Source organism: Notothenia rossii (assembly GCF_949606895.1).
Source record: "Notothenia rossii genome assembly, chromosome: 6".
Classification (NCBI taxonomy): domain Eukaryota; kingdom Metazoa; phylum Chordata; class Actinopteri; order Perciformes; family Nototheniidae; genus Notothenia; species Notothenia rossii.
This window is the reverse complement of record NC_136909.1, coordinates 59,947,249-59,965,503: the sequence shown is the minus strand read 5'-3', so window position 1 is coordinate 59,965,503 and position 18,255 is coordinate 59,947,249. Positions and strand designations below refer to the sequence as shown.

At 41.9% G+C, this 18,255-nt stretch overlaps 2 protein-coding genes across 2 annotated transcripts in view; one reads left to right on the top strand and one right to left on the bottom strand.

The window, feature by feature from the left end:
- The window catches only part of hs3st1l1 (heparan sulfate (glucosamine) 3-O-sulfotransferase 1-like1), a 40,900-nt gene extending 25,275 nt beyond the window's left edge, over positions 1-15,625 (top strand). Inside the window, exon 2 of the mRNA XM_079688201.1 lies at positions 13,229-15,625. Coding sequence (XP_079544327.1) covers positions 13,406-14,347 — 942 coding nt within the window. The 5' untranslated portion in view covers positions 13,229-13,405 and the 3' untranslated portion in view covers positions 14,348-15,625. The remainder of the gene's footprint in view (positions 1-13,228) is intronic.
- On the bottom strand, positions 1,386-10,280 carry LOC307042256 (E3 SUMO-protein ligase ZBED1-like). Its single transcript, XM_079686049.1, has 3 exons — positions 3,971-10,280; positions 2,682-3,301; positions 1,386-2,513 (listed from the first exon to the last, which is right to left on the bottom strand). Exons 1-3 carry the CDS (start codon positions 4,815-4,817, stop codon positions 2,109-2,111), a joined length of 1,872 nt encoding a protein of 623 aa, XP_079542175.1. The 5' UTR covers positions 4,818-10,280; the 3' UTR covers positions 1,386-2,108.
- Positions 15,626-18,255: the final 2,630 nt, after the last annotated feature.

Here is an 18,255-nt window from a genome sequence, read left to right as displayed (position 1 = left end):
GACGCTTTTATCCAAAGCGACTTACATGCTCAATACTGTGGGCAATCCCCACAGGAGCAATTTGGGGTGACGTGTCTTGCCCAGGGACACAACGACATGCTGACTGTCGTTGGGGTTTGAACCTCTGCTCCCCTGATCCCAACACCAACACACTAGTCCACTGCACCACACGCATCCAATCAAAACCAAACAGATCATGTACAAAACTCACCAGTAAGTGGCTGTACTACACCAGTCATTTAAATAGATGGGGAATTCCTTATTTCTTCACCTCATGGTCAGGCTAGCCTTGGCGGATGCCTATAAAATCTATTGCATTGCTGATTTCCATTGATTTTGGGTATATGGACTGGAATGAATTATCAAACTGGTTTTACTCTGGAGTGATATATACCTGAGAAATGAAACTTGATTATAGTGTCTGTTTGTACGGCCATATATTTATATCTCAGGGTAATATTAAGCAGTGAAAAAAAGATCCTGTAAGCAACTGAAGTCTGATTTTATAAAAATGGGGCAAGGAATCCTATACTGTGAACCGAAATGCATCTATAATTTAAAAACCCTTCCTGTATGTGGGAGTACAGTTTCAGAGCAACAGTTGGATGTGTGTGGGTGGGTAATATATTGTACGTTTTTTTAAGGGCTCATTGAAGAGAATGGCTGAGTGGAAGATGAAGGAGCAAACTGCAGAAAAAACAGAATGATGGTGTGTTTCTGCGTCCCAATATTTGTTTTTGGGGCGAAAGGGTACTGTGTCCAACAAAAGATCATCTTAAAATGAGATGAAAAACAATGTAAAAAAAAGATAAGGATGTTTCTATTGTGTTCAGATTCAATATATTACCTTCGGCCATGCTGAGAACAAAACAATATCAAACGTCTGTCGTAGCTGCATTTGTGTATTAATTACTGTATGATATTAATAATAGGAATGATTATAACTTGTAACTTCCTCACTTGAAATCAATCCCTTTAATAGCACAAAATGCATTCTTTGTAATCGAGCTGTATTGCGGTAATAATGGTTTTGTACTAATGTCTTTAATGAGCGCCCATTAGGATAACAAAGCTTGCCCTGTGCAGTACCTGCTGCCCGCTATAGTTATTGGTGGGGGGCCTGCTGAATATGAATGAGGGTTTGCTCCACAGATGTAAAGAGGTTGCTGTTTGGGTTAATTAGTGTGAACCTGGCTTCCTGTGGAACTAAAACCTGTGGAGTCCTCCTCTCAGCCTGGTGGGAAGCCGTGTATAGAGCGGCTCTGTTGGCTGTGCTCTCTGCTCAAGCACTTTTGCTCCGGTGAAAGATGGATTTGAAAGCCCAGATAATGGTCGGCAAGTGCAGCTCTCATGTGGGGAGGCTCTTTGTCACGGCTCAAGTGGGACTGCACTAGGGCTGAACGATTTTAAGAAAAAATTGAAATTGCGATTTTTCTGGCAGAGATTGCGGTTTCGATTTCAACCACGATTTATTTTCTTTAAATCAAGTTTCAGTGTAAATTAATTAAAACAATGAATTTCATTAAGATAATGCAAGAATGAAAACGGCTGGCAACAGATTTCAAATGCAAGACTGTTTATTAACAAAATATCAAGCATTAAAAAGATCAATGGCTCAGCAGCATCAAAATAATTGCACTTTTGTAAAATAACGTAGGCTACATACAAATTATAAATTATAACAACAAAGTGGAGCAAAAAAAGAAGTCTTACCTTAAAAGTAGTGCAAAATGGCTCAAAGGAGCTAGCTTATGAACATCAACATCAGCAGCAGTTACAGATATTCAACCCGTGTATTCAGAAACCTGTGCTTGTTCTTCAAATAAAGTGGCAAGAGGAAGTGAAATGTAAAGGTAGTAAAAATAAATAATAATCATAATCATAATAATTTAAAAAGTTTAAATTACCCTACATTTTCCTCATCAAGAAAAGATGTCAAACTGGTTAAATTATTTTACATCTAGTCTGTATACAAAAGATAAGTAAAAAAGAGTGAACATCTTTTTTAATGGAACAAAGACATGTCAGGGTAAGGTGCCGATAAGAGATTTCAGGGCAAAGTGCAGAAGAACAACAACAAAAATCAATAAATCTTCCCCTTCATCCCTTCAGAGATTTTTGGCCAAGAAAACCCACATGTCAACCTTTGCTGGCTTCAGACATGCACGCTGACATGTGACAATATTGCCACTGGCACTGAACAGTCTCTCTGATGGTGCACTCGTTGCTGGTATGCAAAGGTATTTACGAGCCAACTTGCTAAGCCATGGGAAGTTGACATTGTGCACTCTCCACCAGGCCAGTGGATCTTGCTCTCCATCAATGGTAGGAGTTATGAGGTAGTTGTCCAGTTCTGCTTTAATGGTATCCTCCAACTGCACAGTAGAGGAAGCAGGGAGCACCTTGGTCTTAAAAAAGCTGCCCAGTGACCGCTTTCGTTTTGTAAAGGTGGATGGTGGTTCTTCTTCTGCACTCAGGGGCATGGTATGGGTTGTGACACAAGCCCTCTGCTCCTACAACACACAGTAATAAGAGGCATCAATGTTTTGCTATCAGTTGTGATTAAGACCAACGAGGCATTTTGTCTAAAAGTTTAAAATGTCAGTAGAGTATAGTTAAAAAAAACTAAAAATACAACTTTTTGTTTTATTTTGAAACAACAAAGAAAAAGGACAGCTTACCTTTTGTGCCACCTGTTCCATTTCCATCTTCACTCTGTCTTTGATGTATGGGACATTCTCTTCGCTTATGTAGCTTGTCTTGAATCTTGGATTAAGGAAGGATGTGATGTCCAAGAGCTCCTGTGTCACTGGGTTGCTGTATTTCTCTTCAATGTAGTGGAGAGCTCTTGATTTGATCTCCTTGGTGAGATTCGTGTCCTGGTCAGTTTCAGCAAGCGTTGCTGTTCTGAGGAGATGGAGCACTGGCTTCAGGTATGACACGCTTACGTAGTCCTCACCTGAGAGGGCGTCTGTGAACTCCTGAAGAGGACCGAGGGCATTGTTTACAGATTCAAGTACATCTATGTCTTGCCAAGTGGGGATCAGGTGCCGCATCTTCCTGTCTTCAGACAGAACCTGGCACAGTGCCTTGCTCTGCTCCAACACCCTCCCAATCATTTTCTGCCGGGAGCCCCATCGTGTCGGACATTCAGTGACCAGTGACTGTTGAGGTAGGTTTAAGTCTTGCTGTGCCTGTTTGAATGCCCTCTTCTTCTTCCAGCTGTGAGTGAAGACCGCAACCAGCTGCTTGCAAAGTCCTATGGCCCGTTTGATTCTTTGATCATCTTTGACAGCATTTTCTGGTGGAAAACATTACATGTATTACAGTATGAAAAGCCATAAGGATAGCTCATAACACAGAATTCATAACATATTGATTACATCTGTTGTCATCTTGTATTAAGTTCAATGACGTTTTTTTAGCAGCAGACGTCAGGTGGTACTACCACAGTAAGTTATTGCCCATAAATTAATTTGTAATTGGTAATTAATGTACAAGCAAGGAATATGCTTTTTAGATATTCCACTAAAAAACAAAAAATCATTTAATTCGTAATATAGTGGCATCAGCTGTGGTTGCACCACCCTGACATCTGCTACTACAAAAACGTCATTGACCCATTAGTAAGGGCTTCAAAAATAGGGGAGACCGCCTTTGCATCTCTCGGCAATCCGCAATTAAACAGAAGCAAGCAGTATTGGGAGGTTTTAAAGTTTACCCATGAAAGGGTTCATTTTTCTCACTAGGATAAACAGTATGTTAAAGTAGCATTGCGCTAACAGTTGGTCAGCTAACTACAGCTTGACAACAAACCTCTCGGCGCTTCGTCCCTCCCCCCTCCCAGCTGTGTTTGAGGGCAGAGTAATATAGCAGAGACTAGGGCCTCTGCGAGGATAATACGAACTCTCACACTTGTAGTAACTTTGTAAACATACACACTCGCACGAACACACATTCTTGTACTTACCAATTGCAAGATGCAGCCTGTGTCCGAAGCACTGCAGTCTGGTCCATTGGTTAAGTTCCATTGCTTTGATCATATTTGTAGCGTCTTCTGTTGTTATGCACGTCTGGGCCTCTTCTTTTAGACCCCAGTTGGCCAAGCACTCCTTCAGCCCCATGGCAATATTCTCCCCTGTATGGTCAGTGGGGAAGTATGCTGTCTGCAGGCAGCGGCTACACAACTCGAAGTTGGCGTTGACGAAATGCACGGTCAAACTCATGTAGGGCTCGGTCGTTCTGCTTGACCACAGATCAGTAGTTGACGCATAAAACTCCGTGTTTTCAAGATCATTTAGAACTTTGGCCTTACATTCTGTGTAGAGCTGTGGGATGGCAACTTGATTGAAGTATGTGCGGGAGGGAAGAACATACCTCTTATCCATTGTGCGTAGCAAACTTTTAAATGCGTCTTTGGTCACTGTGTTTACAGACACCATGTCCTTCGATATGTAAGTCGTTACGGCAGCGGTAATCTCCTTGTGTCTTCGGCTAGTTTTTTCATAAGGCGTCACACTGGCGAACGATGATGTTATTGGTGGCTGACTTGCCGAAGTATGGCTGCTGCTTGATGTTTCACGGTTCTTTTTCGCCATGCACTGCTCATACAAGTTCAGGTGGTGAACTCTGAAGTGGCGATGTAAATTGGTGGTATTGCCAGCCGATGTAGCCACTTTTACACGACATGTTTGGCACATCACCTGTTTCTGGTGTTCATCATCATCCTCAAATCCAAAATACTGCCAAATGACCGACGTGCTGTTTCTTTTTGGTATTAATTTAGTCGGCTCCGCTTCTGCTCCCGCTTCTGCCATGCTTGAAATTTAATGACGAGCTACACACTGATTGGGTGGGAGAACACGTCATCTGGTCACGCGCAGGCTGCAGCTTTCTGATTGGTAGCTGGCACAGAGCCTTGGGCATTCATGTGAAATTATTGACGAAATTATTATTATTATGCACCAAGAAAAACCGCAGCTTTGACGATCCCAAAATCGTGTTGTCTGAGATCGCGATTTTCGGTCTAAAACGATAGATCGTTCAGCCCTAGACTGCACTATACGTTTGACTTTTTCCTATAAGCAAGAGTTCCATTTTCATACCCACTGACTTATAATCATACATCAAGAAGCATATCAAAATGCCTCCCTGCCTGCATATCACTGCACAATACCTAATGCACTTATAATGGTCAGACAGGTATTCACTACTCGTAGATTTAATTCACGAAAAGGGTAAAACCCTCTGCTTTCTGTCTCAAATTGAGGAAATTGGTCATTCTCAAACTGTCAAATGTAGACATGTTCATACTGTATTTCTAGCAATTTTGAAAGAGAGGATAACATTAATGTTCACGGTCACACATGGCAAAATGCAGGCGAAGTTGAGTGGAGGCGAGTAGGGGAGAGTTCTCTGGCCAGTGGTTGTTGCGTCAGTCACAAATCTTTCACAATTTGCCGCTGAAGTCAAATACGTTTCTCAAAACATTAAAGGAAAGAAATAGGCAATGCAGTAACAGTTGGTATTTATTTTTCATATTAGGGATGAAATTATCGGTATCATTTGCAATATACAGCTAACGATAATCTGAAAATAGCTGGCTTTTCCTAAAATGTCAAATCTGTAGCCATCACTATGACTGCAATCTTTTGGGTACCAAAAAGCCAGAGGATGCCTTGGCATTCAAATGATTTCACGTGATTGCAGAAGGTTTTTATTGACAATGATGCCTGATCTGCTAAATAAGTAGTTATCGGCACTATTGCAGATTCAGCGCATCTGTTAATCCCTAGATATGATATATATGAACTGTTAGGGAAGAATAGCCAAGCATCAGAATGGGAAGGATTTGTTTGAAAGGACATAAGGTAATAAAAGTATTTTAAAAGTATTGAATGGTAAAACGCTTTAACTTATTTACATCCCTGTAATGGTTGTAATGTACTGTCCCTGTCAATAGTATTTCCATTTCCACCAGTATTTCACAACAGCTACATTTTCCCCTAGCCAGCCTTTCACCTGAACCACCCACGGGTGCTGCATCCTGCTCCCAGGTCTCTTGGAGGCCATAGTGCTTCTCCTCCAGTCTGGGTGGTGTAACCTTCCACTGGTGTTCGGGGAGATAGTGTTGGTTAAGCGCTCTGCCAGATAGAGTGGCTGCCATGTGCCTGAAGGGAAAGCTGTAAAGATATGCATCAAGTGCTGGCTAAAGCAATAAGGCCCATTGGAATGTGAAACAATGGCTCCTTCCAGGTGGCGGAGCGCTGTGAGAGGAGTGGGGAGGGGAATTGGATGAGACAGAAAGCTCGTCTGGCTGCCTGGCTGTTAGCATTGGACTTGGCAGCTCTCTGCCAGGGAAACGCTGACAGGCAGGCGTGCCTGTCACAGCCTATAAGAGCCTCTCTGTACAGCCCTGGGCCTGAAGGGCAACTCTGCGCTCAGACTGGGTTTGTGGGCCACAGACCGGGGCCACAGACCGGGCCACAGACCCTGTGAAGCAGGGCCAGGTCTCACACTCTTTGTACGGCTGAAAGATTCTAAAAGGTGAAACAAAGTTCTTGATAAGAAATCCTTAAAAAAACATAATTGCAATATATTATCAAAATACAATCTCCTAAGCTTTGACAATCTCATTCTGTTCTCGCAAATTAAATTGGTATTCAAGATTCTGAACAATGCTACTACACCACCTTTGAGGCTTGATCCACCTTCACTCCAAACAAATGGGCAAAACCTCAAGATCTGTCCTGAACCCAGATGTAACCGTCCCACATAGGCGCTACATTTGCACAATCTGCTTTTTTTCTTACAGCCACCTAACATTGGAGTTAGTGGCGGCTGGTGGTAAATATTTTCGGTGGGGCTGTGGAAATTAGTGATGGGCATTTCGAATCCCTTCGGGGACACAAATCTTTTGATTAAGTTCACTTTAAAGATTTGTTCACTGATTCGTTCACCGGTTCGCTAACGACTTCTGGTGATTTGCACGTTCACGAACGATTCGTCTTTGTACTTAATTCGTTCAGTGAGTCTTCACTACTGCCGAAGTCCGTACAAGAAGTTTGCTGGCGTAAAATGTATGATATTAAAACACATTTTACACCTCACCTTGTTGCCCCATGAATTATTCTCTGGGAATAGGCTACATATTATTTAAGAAATATAATTGGCCATTGTTAAATCCATGGTTAAATCTCAATGTATTACAGCAGGCTAGCACTTTATACTTTCAAACTCATGCTCGTACTATGTGGCCTAGCTTAAATACCAAAGCATTAAACTCGATTTGGCCGAGTTCATATTCTATGTACCCATCTATGTTTGTTTAGGGGGGGGAGAATGTCCCGCTAACGCTGTGTGTGTGTTTCACATTAGCGCAGTGGTTCTCAAAGTGGGGGGCGCGCCCCCCCTGGTGGGCGCAGAGGCATGCCAGGGGGGGCGCGAGAGACCAGGAGGAAAAATGGTTATAAAAAAAAATAAAAAAAGATAAAAATAAAAAATAAAATAAAAATCATAATTTGAAAAATTATTGATTCGAAAATAATATGATGCAGTACAGTACTATTACGTCTGGGTCTCTGTTTCATTAAAGCTCGGCTCTGTGTGTGTGTGGAACGAGCCATTTTGTGTGCACGTGAGAGAGAGAGAGCGCACCGGTACTGGAGATCGTTGTTGTTAGCTTCTGGTGCTAGCGAGCTACGCTAACGGATATAAGGAGTTTTTTCAACAACAAAGTGGAGGAGAGTCCTCTCCTGTCAGACTGAGAGCTAAAGGACTCTCTCAGTGTTATCTCAGTGGGTCTCAAATGTTTTGGTCACCATTAATGTAAATAATTATTTCCGAGGCACACGTTTATATGATCATTATAGTTATAAAAAAATAAGAGAATAAATGAAAAACAGGTATGAAATACTATATGACAGTAAAACAAGAATAAAGTTTAAAACAGTGATTTGTAAAATATCCCTCAAGAAAAAGTAAATCTGTTTACATTTCTGTTTCATATGGGTGTTGAGAGATGTATCCATAGATCTCTTCCTTTCGCTCTCAAAGTGCACCAGATTGATGCTTTTAACTTCAATATTTAAAAATAAATCTTCCCGGGGAAGCTTGCCCCCGGACCCCCCTATGTGACGTCCACACATCACCTATAAAAATAGCACTTTATCCCTGCTTACACCTATATGCCGTGAGCTGAATATCGAGCCTTCATTGTAACAGTCGCGGGTACGTTGTGTATTTGCGTGGGGATTGTTGCAGTAGAAAATTCCACTGTAGCGACCGGTACATTAATGGGAAACCCTAAATGTTTGAGCACCCTCTATGAAACGTCAAGCTACCCCACAGCACCCCCAAAATAAATCTCTGGCGCCGCCACTGAGCCTGATTATTCGATTTGGGGGGGCCCGACTTTTTTTTTTCTCCAAAGGGGGGGCCTGACAGAAAAAGTTTGAGAACCACTGCATTAGCGGGACGCTATGGAGCTCAGGTATCCGCCCTCTGAAGCTTTTAGGGCCGACAGGGGGAGGAGAATACAACGCTGTGTGTATTTATCGCTAAGCTAGCGGCTAAGCTAGCTGGACTCTACGGTTCAGGTATCCGTCCTCTGAGGCATTTATGGCGGACAGGTTGGTGTGTGTGTGTGTGTGTGTGTGTGTGTGTGTGTGTGTGTGTGTGTGTGTGTGTGTGTGTGTGTGTGTGTGTGTGTGTGTGTGTGTGTGTGTGTGTGTGTGTGTGTGTGTGTGTGTGTGTGTGTGTGTGTGTGTGTGTGTGTGTGTGTGTGTGTGTGTGTGTGTGTGTGTGTGTGTGTGTGTGTGTGTGTGTTCAGATGAGAGGGCTCTGATTACAGTTTTAATCCTCTGTCAAACTGCAGTATCATCACTGAGCGATCAGAACTCGCGACAGGGGAAGCAAATACAGACATCACACGACGTAGCTTTAGGTAGCAAAACACAGAGATATGCTCACCTTTTGCTGTTATTCTGATCAAAAACGAGAAACACGCGGCTGAAGGTTAATCCATAGGTTAATCCAATGTGTCTGTCACTTTGAAAAAGTATTGATAATCCATAATTCAATTTTTATGTCAAAAACTGAGTTTTCATTAGCTGCTAATGATAGCTTCCAGAGTGATTGACAGCTTCCTGTTTTGTCTCCTTGGATACGAGTACAAACAACTCACAGACTGCACCGGGCGCTGTGACGTAGGCATCCTGTGACCATCAGATTTGACGACGCTGATTGGCTGAAATTATGTTTTGGCGGCATATTTAAAGATAGCAACAGTCAGCTGCTAGTGGCTGCTGCTGCACTGGTTGAGGGCTCCTCTCTTAGCGCCCAGATGACGAGAGAGGGAGAGGGTAATGATACATGCCAAGGCCAGGCAGGAAACATGTGACTTATCAGTAACTTTAGACATCGTAACACAATTTTAATCGATATTTTATTGTAGATTATACATTTTACTGTTACCAATTATATAATATTTACCTTGTTCATTAAAAATAAAAAAATAAATATTTTTAATTTTTAATTTTTTTTAATTTTAATTTTTCATGTGGGAAGAGGTGGGGCGGCGCCCCTAGCGCCCCTATGGGCCGGCCGCCACTGATTGGAGTATTCTTCCAGCTGATCTTAAAACGTGCGCAGATTTTCAGACTCTTCCCATAGTGCAAAATAATTGATTTTCAGTAACCAGTCTTGCCAACATCAATAATACTGTAGTTTGAGATGCTAGTTTAAATGAACTGTAAAATTATTATATATTCACAAATGTATTACTGTAGTAGCCTATCTGTACTTTATCTGTTTTCATTGTTAGCGTGTTACTGTAGGTACTAGGACATGTTTTAGCGTTTGTTATGTGTACCTGCCCAGGGAGAGCAGATGGATTTAATCTGGTATAAATAGCATCTCTTGTCTTTTAGAGACAAATGTATTTCTATGCATGGTCCATGTTCAATAAAGACATAAACAAAGGGCCTTTTGTGAAACCGTAGACATATGCTATGCTAATTGGTAGTTATTCTGCACACACAATTTGCTTGATTTGATTGACCTATGGGACTTAATTATACTAAAGGTGGAGTATTTATGAAAGCAGAGGTATAAATATTTAGAAATAAATCACTCAAACGACTCAATTACACAGATATTAGGTAACGTCATTGTTATGCATGCCTCGCAAATCAATGATCCACTTCATATATAATATAATGGCTCTTATGACACTTGTTATTTTACTGCACAGAATTACTAAGGCCAGACGGAAATGTCACAAGAAGATATTTCATCAGTTATTTTATATATAAGACACTGAATAGACTTTCCTGATCGGAATAATTCAACAGAAAACATTGCAAGTCAAAAATGTTGACGTGTGTGTGTGTGTGTGTGTGTGTGTGTGTGTGTGTGTGTGTGTGTGTGTGTGTGTGTGTGTGTGTGTGTGTGTGTGTGTGTGTGTGTGTGTGTGTGTGTGTGTGTGTGTGTGTGTGTGTGTGTGTGTGTGTGTGTGTGTGTGTGTGTGTGTGTGTGTGTGTGTGTGTGTGTGTGTGTGTGTGTGTGTGTGTGTGTGTGTGTGTGTGTGTGTGTGTGTGTGTGTGTGTGTGTGTGTGTGTGTGTGTGTGTGTGTGTGTGTGTGTGTGAGAGTCTGTTCCGAGGGAATATCCGTGTGTTTAGATTACCTTAGCGTGACCTTTGCAGTTGATTCTGGATGTTTTCATACCCGGCCCTGTTGTTGTGACTAGCAGCTCTGAAGCTTGTTTTTCCCGTGGCAGTATCTGAAGACTTTTTGTGTTTTTAATGTACTCCATGACATTTAAAATAAAATGTGTTCTGCTTTTTCAGCAGTTTTACATATTGTGTGTTTTTTCTGTTGAAGGTACAAAGTTAAAGATATGCCAGCGTTTAAAACTAAATCCAACTGAACCCCACAATAAACAGAATATGAAGATGTTACTATGTTCGGTTTTTCCCTATGTATTGTGTTGCAGAGAAATATACTGAAATAATCATGCTAGCTAGCAACAACCTGTCCTGCTTTACGATACTATTTCAGAATAAGAATCAGTAAATTCCTTTACTCATCCTAGAAAGGGGAAATTGATGTTGCTACAGCAAAGTATAGAAAATCTAACACTATTATAAAAAAGGCATGCACATTTACATAGGTTCACAGTCAGGTAGATAAGTAAGTAGCAGCAGTATGTATAGAATAAGAATAAGTGTAACATTGTAGAATGAAGTGTGGTGTAAAACAGAAGTACAATTATTACTTCACACAGCTAGTAATGTTGCAGTAATGGATGGACTTACTAAGCGTAGCACCCAGTAGTAATAATAATATTAACTTGGAACACATAAGTGTTGTTGTACAATAGTGGTTTCATAGTCTTTGTTGTTGTGTGTGTGGTGGTTGTAGAGCCATTGTATCTAGAGAGGCGATGGTTAGCCACTGTAGCGTCCTGTCTAAAAAATGCAGCTGCCCCAAGGTCTGCTTACTCACAGGATCTGTGTAAATGTTCATAGTTTTCATATTGGATTAAATCCAAACTGGGGGTAAAGATAAAAACTGATGCCTTTTTTCTTTTCGGCCTTGTGATAGCAGGACATTATTTGCCTGCTGGTGGCTTCAGTGCTGAGTCTAACCTCTGTAACCTCAGCAACAGAAAGTCTAACGGCCCGTCCACACAGCGGCTTTGGAAAAAGCTTGCCGGCGGGCGTGTCTGAAGCTTGACCAACAACCAATCACATGAATCTCCCGCCCCTGACACACAAGCAGCGGTTTGATTGGCTAGAGCTTGTACTGACATATGATTTAATTGGCTGACGCTTCCACCGAAAGCTTCAGAAGCTTCAAAAGTTGAACATTGCTCAACTTTTGCATCCTGAAACGCCAGGAAAGCTCCGCTCTGCTTCCCACAATCCAGTTCGGCGAAAAGTGACGTCACCCCATTCAAAGTGAATGGGCAGAAGCCGCTGTGTGGACGGGCCGTAATGGTCCATGATCAGACCCCCCATACCAAGCATTATGCATAGTAGTAGCAGTAGGGCGGTAGTGGCGAAGTCCATAGGGAATTGGCTTGGCAACTGTCAAATTAAGATCACCAGTTCAAGTCCCGGAAAGACCAAGTGCTTCCGAGGTGTCCCTGAGCAAGGCACTGTTCCCTACACTGCTCCCCGGGCGCCGTACATAATGGCAGCCCACTGCTCCTAACACTAGGATGGGTCAAATGCAGAGAAACCCTTTTGTTACATAGTACCTGTACTACGTAATGACAATAAGTTGAATCTACTTCAAAAAGCATAAAGCTTCAGGTTAGTTCAACAGTAAATACAAAGATAGCGAACTCTAAGCTTATGCCCCACATGAACATATTAAAATAGCAGTGTTATTTCACTTGTTTTAGCATTTTGTGTGTGTATTTTTGCCCCTTGTTTTGGTAGTTGGTGGTTTTTCTTTCTTAATGAACTGATAACTATATATATACCCAGTAGTGATGGTGAATTGCTGCCCCCTGTTACTTTAAGACATCGCCAACAGCATTTAGAATAAAATAAAAGAAGGCAAATATTAAAATATTTAACAGCCACTGTAATTAAAGTTTAAAACAAAAGGACTGCAAATGTCGTTTACTAAGGGCTCTTTAGCAACATTCTATATCTAATGTAATGCTCTAAAGCCTTCTCTACGTGTTTGCTTACTTTTATTGCCCTAGTATTGATCTTTCTTGGCATGTAATGGAAATCAAAGTTACTAAGAAGTGAGAAGTCATCTGATTCCCAGCAATAAATGTGTCTTTATAAGTCTCCGAATGCCTTGATTTCGATGCTCCAGAGGGGTATCGATTCAACTGTGGGTTTTGAGCCGGTAAAGGAAGACAGAGCGCACTGTTCTTCTGGCCTCCAGCCATACTCGCATATCTCAGACACTTCTCTAACAAGGTGTCTGACTAAATGTTATCCAACCAGGGAAATTAAACTATCAATTGAAAGTGACTATATAGAGTTAGAGAAAGCTGATTGGAATATGGAAAGAGACTGAGAGAAAGATGAATTGAGATCCTTTTGAGATGATACACTTTTAACAGACATGGATTGTATTTAGGGCTGGATGGCTTTTTCAGGGGAATGAGGAAAGTGCCATTCCAGTACAATACAGACATTCATTCTGCTTTATATGCCTGAAATCTGAAAGCCTTTTCTTCTCTTTTGTTCTTCCTTACAGATGTGCGGTGGACTGCCGATGATTTCTCCTCCTCCTCCAGTTGAAATTCACTGGCTGACAAAGACGGCACTTCTCACTGCTCGTGTTATCACTGAGCTCGGAAAGACAGATCTGGTCCACACCTAAACCATTGTCTCCTATTGCTTCTGTCTCTTTTCCAATCTTCTTATCATCACCATGGCTTGTTTCCTGGCATCTGCCTTTCTTCTGGTTCTCCAGACGTATGCTGTCCCACCTGACTTTGTCCAGGATCGGTATGACATAACGCTGGACTCCGTGGGCCTGGATCCTGGACTACCATTCAATATCTCTGGAGATGAACCCTCACACCCATCCCCAGGGACAAGTAAAAGAGCTCCACACAGTATCATTATCGGAGTACGCAAGGGGGGCACAAGAGCACTCTTGGAGATGCTGGACATACACCCTGAGGTTGCTGCTGCCGCCACGGAGGTGCACTTCTTCGACTGGGATGAGAACTATGCAAAGGGCTTTGAGTGGTACCGTGAGTTGATGCCATACTCGTACCCACAACAGATCACCGTGGAGAAGACTCCAGGTTACTTTACTTCGGCCCTCGCACCTGAACGCATCTGCGCCATGAACTCCTCCATAAAGCTGCTTCTGATATTGCGAGACCCGGCCGAGCGCGTCATATCCGACTACACCCAGGTGTACTTCAACCGGCTGGAGAACCACAAGCCGGTGCAAGCCATTGAGAACCTGCTGGTGCGCAACGGAGCTCTCAACATCCGCTACAAGGCCATTCAGAGGAGCCTGTACGTCGTCCATATGCGTAACTGGCTGCGCTACTTCCCCCTGGAACAGATACACATCGTGGACGGGGACGCCCTGATCCGTGACCCCTTGCCCGAGCTTCAGAGGGTGGAGCGCTTCCTCAACCTGCCCCCAAGGATAGTATCCTCCAACTTCTACTTCAACCAGACCAAGGGGTTTTACTGTATCCGGAGTGATGGTCGGGAGCGCTGTCTGCACGAGTCTAAGGGACGTCCTCACCCGGCGGTCAACAGCACCGTCCTCCAGCAGCTCCGCTCCTACCTGCAGGAGCACAACCGGACCTTCTTCAGGCTGGTGAGGCGCACCTTCGACTGGCAATAAGGGACCCTGATCAATCGGACTCAAGGGAGCCACCACTTTGCCCGTGATGAGGACAAAAAGCGGGCATAAAGCACTTTACAGAACTGACATTCAAAACCCCTTTGAATCGCCTCTTAATAACTACTGGTGTGATCTTTGGTTTCGGCAGAGCAGTTCTATATTTACACGATTAGACAAACAACTATGAAAAGCTGTAACTAGAGGCGTGCGATTAAATGGAAGAAACTCAAAGATTAATAACTCATTCTCTCTGTGCTGGAAGCATTTAAGTGATTAAATTGCAGCAAAAACTAGTTTATGGAACCGATTAACTTTTTTTCCCTTCTCTTTCTTGTTTGATAATCTCGTTCTTAATAATAAATGGTTCTGCTTTCAAATGTACCAGACAAGTGGCATGTTCTTTTTCTCCATTTCATTCTAGCTGTCAAATGCCAATGTGCTCTTACCTTTTGTTATTCCGGGAATATACTAAGCCAGGCAGAGGCATTAGAATAAGCCTTTGATTTGCTGTTGTGGCAGGTAGACATTAATGCAAGGAAATAGGTACCCTGGAGCAGCGCTTTAGTAGTACAAGAATCACTAATGGCTTTGGACATTGAAGGTAGCCTGCGCCTGCAGCTAAATAAGTCAAACCTCTACAGTCAGCAAGCTCCAATGAGGGGAATGCATTTTGCCGCTGCTCTGCAAAAACGTTTTTGCAGGTGTTAAATGTAGTCATTATATCATATGCTTGTAAAACATTTACAGGTTTCCGTGTAAATGGTGTTCACACATGATCTCTTTACTGATTTGGATGCAGTTTTTCCCAGAAACGGCCTGTCATCCCGCACACAACAGATAGATGTGGGTCATGTTTCTTTCATTGATTGGGCTTTAAACAGCAGCCAAAGCTACAGCTCCACTGGGATCTGATATTCATGTGATCCGCCACTATGTCTGCTGCACTATAACTCTCCTGAGGCGAGTAGTCGCTGACGCTACATTGGATCTGTATCAGGAACAGATACAATAGCGAGGGGGGGCATATAGCTGTGGGCTACATAGGAATACTTTGAATATTTATATGAATAGTGTAGTGACCTGGGGTGTTAAATTATAATTAGGAATGCGTGATTTTCCTGTCTGTACAGAAGTTCTGTTTAATGACCAGGTTTGGGGAGAAACAGATTACATGTGACGGGATTCCGTAATCAAGATAAAAAAAAAAGGTTACTGTATTCCCTTATAGTTACATTAAGAAAAGTGTAATCAGATTAATGTTTCATTTTTAAAAGAAAATGGGGATTAGAATACAAAATGTATATATTATAGGAAGACGTACGGCATTATTATTCTTTGTGGTTTTAATTTAGGCTACATTTAATCTTATTAATTGTATAATTTATTTTATGTTTAATTGATGTATTAAAGTAAATTGGCACTTGTTAACTATTTTAGGCTTATCCTACAAGAGGACACATTTCTGATCCTAAATATCTTCTTTTCTAAGGTCACATTGTTATTTTGTCCAAAATAATACACATCAATTAAAAACATATTGATCCGTCTATTCTCTTTTCTTTATTTGCATTGCATTTGATATTGAGGTTATCCAAAAGTAGCAGAACATTATCGGGTCAATTTACTTTTATATTGTGATCTTTAGATTAGGTAACAGATTACATTATTAAAGTAACCCTGGTGATGAGAATCCCTTATAGCTCATCTCTCAGGGACTTTTCTCCCTTCTGCTCACCAGGGGGCACTTGGTCTCAGGAGTAGCTCATGGGGGAACAGTGTGAGGATGCATGGCCAGACAGGCTCTTTCTAGCCTCTCCTCTGTGGTGCAGTCAGAGTGAGGGCCTGTGACAGTTACCTCCTGACCCTGGCTGACGCCTGTCTGCTCCGGTATGTATCAGCGAGCCGCTCATCCGGAAGAGAGCGACTCGGCACAGGCAGCCTTGCTCCACCGCTACAACCCACACACACACACACACACACGCACGCACGCACGCGCGCACACGCACACGCACACATTACCGATTGCTCCCAAGGTGTTACATTGGCGCAGCACAGTGTTTCCATTAAGCAGGTGGGCAGGAAGGACAGAAGGGCATGTTTTGCTTACATGAGAGTACACACTGAGCAAATCCCCATTTAGAGCCTTTATTTATCTGAGGCAAAGTTGACTGAGTATGCTTGCTGTTTTCAGGTGCACTGCAGCTCACAGTCATGTTGGACTCTTAGGAATTGAGCTGAGCAATGGGTTGTTTAAGGCTAAGGATATTTTTTATCAGCACAGTGCCTGGAGCTTATAACATTGCAAACAATGCAATGATATGACTCATAAAGTTCTACAGGCCTTTTTATTCAAGGGATTTGTTGATACAATGCTAAAAATGAAGCTGCCACAGTGTATGTTTGCTTGTGTTATTCTAAATGTGGTAACACAATGGCTTCTGGTGCTAGTTTTCAACAAAAGTTTACAAACACATGTTGCTTATGGGAGGCTGTGGCTATATAAGCAAGCTGACTTACTAATGCTGGACCAGGTTCACCATTTTGGTTTGGTTTATTCATGTACTAAATACTGTACATTTGGGGCTGATTTTCAAAAATATATACAAAGTTTTTGGACACATTGCATTCCATCCATCTAAAGATGGCCCTATATGGAAGGTGAGGGGATAACCAAAAATGTTACATGTCAGGGGGTATACATTTCAGAACCACATTTCATGGAAAGTAGCCAACAGTTTAGTTGAAAATAGTCTTATGCTACAAATGTCAACCTGAATTCAACCAAAAGTAGTAGGGTTCAACCTCTGGGGACTACATATGTCAAATGTATAAAATGTCACAACTATACATCAAAAACAAATGGTGAACCAACCAAAAACAAGTAATATTTTATAAACCCAAGCCAGTATTATCTTCATCATTCGTCATTTTTCGTCAACTACCCTTTTTAGAAGCGTGTTGGGGATTTTATCCAGCAACCATCTGGTTACCCAGGCTGCCTCTGAAATCCTAGGCAGAGAACAGCTGAAATAAAGCTCTATTAATAAAAACGGCAATGTGTAGTGATTTCTTATTGGCCTACAGAGCTTTGACTTATTTTTGTTATTCAGAAAACACACATGTTTCTTTGCTTCTGATGTGCTCTGATGCAAGGCAAGTCATTTAAAACCCTAAACACTAACACGTTGCTTTAACTAATGGCTACTGTTGAGTGAATCACTTATCACTGTATGTCTTTGATAACTGCTAGCCCGGGCGTAATTAAAGGTTTGAGGGGTGGTCTAGAGCAATCTGCTGTATATGTTTTGGCTGCTCTTGTCATCCTAGACGCCTCTAATGATCTGTCTGGGATTGTGATTGATGAAGCACTTAGCATCGAATCAAAGCACAAAGAACGCTTGCTACTTGCTAAGCTGTTTGCAAACTAACAGCCACTGTTTTTGCGTTATACAAGTCTATTACAGAAGTGTCCTTAATGGGAATTATTGACCTCTGTGTCAACATTGTATGCAGATCCTATGTGCACAAAGAGTTGACTGACATGGCTCAGCAGCATTGGTGGAAGAAGTATTTAGATCCTTTAAGTAAAAGTACAAACACATTCATGTCAGAATTCTCTATTACAAATCCTGCAGTCAAGATCGTACTTTTACATATTATCAGCTAAATTTAAAAGTATTCATTCTGCAGAAAAATTGCCTCCATATGTAGTGTATTATGAATCATGATATATATCGCATTATTAGATTATTAATATTTGTGCTTCAAGTAGAATTTTCCTGTTGTGGACAGTGTTTTGCTAAGAAAGATATTCATATTTCTGACTTTGTTTTTTTACTTTTTGCATGAATTGGATAATTTGACTTGATGTACCTCAACCTATGGTGGACGACAAGTGCAAACGCAAA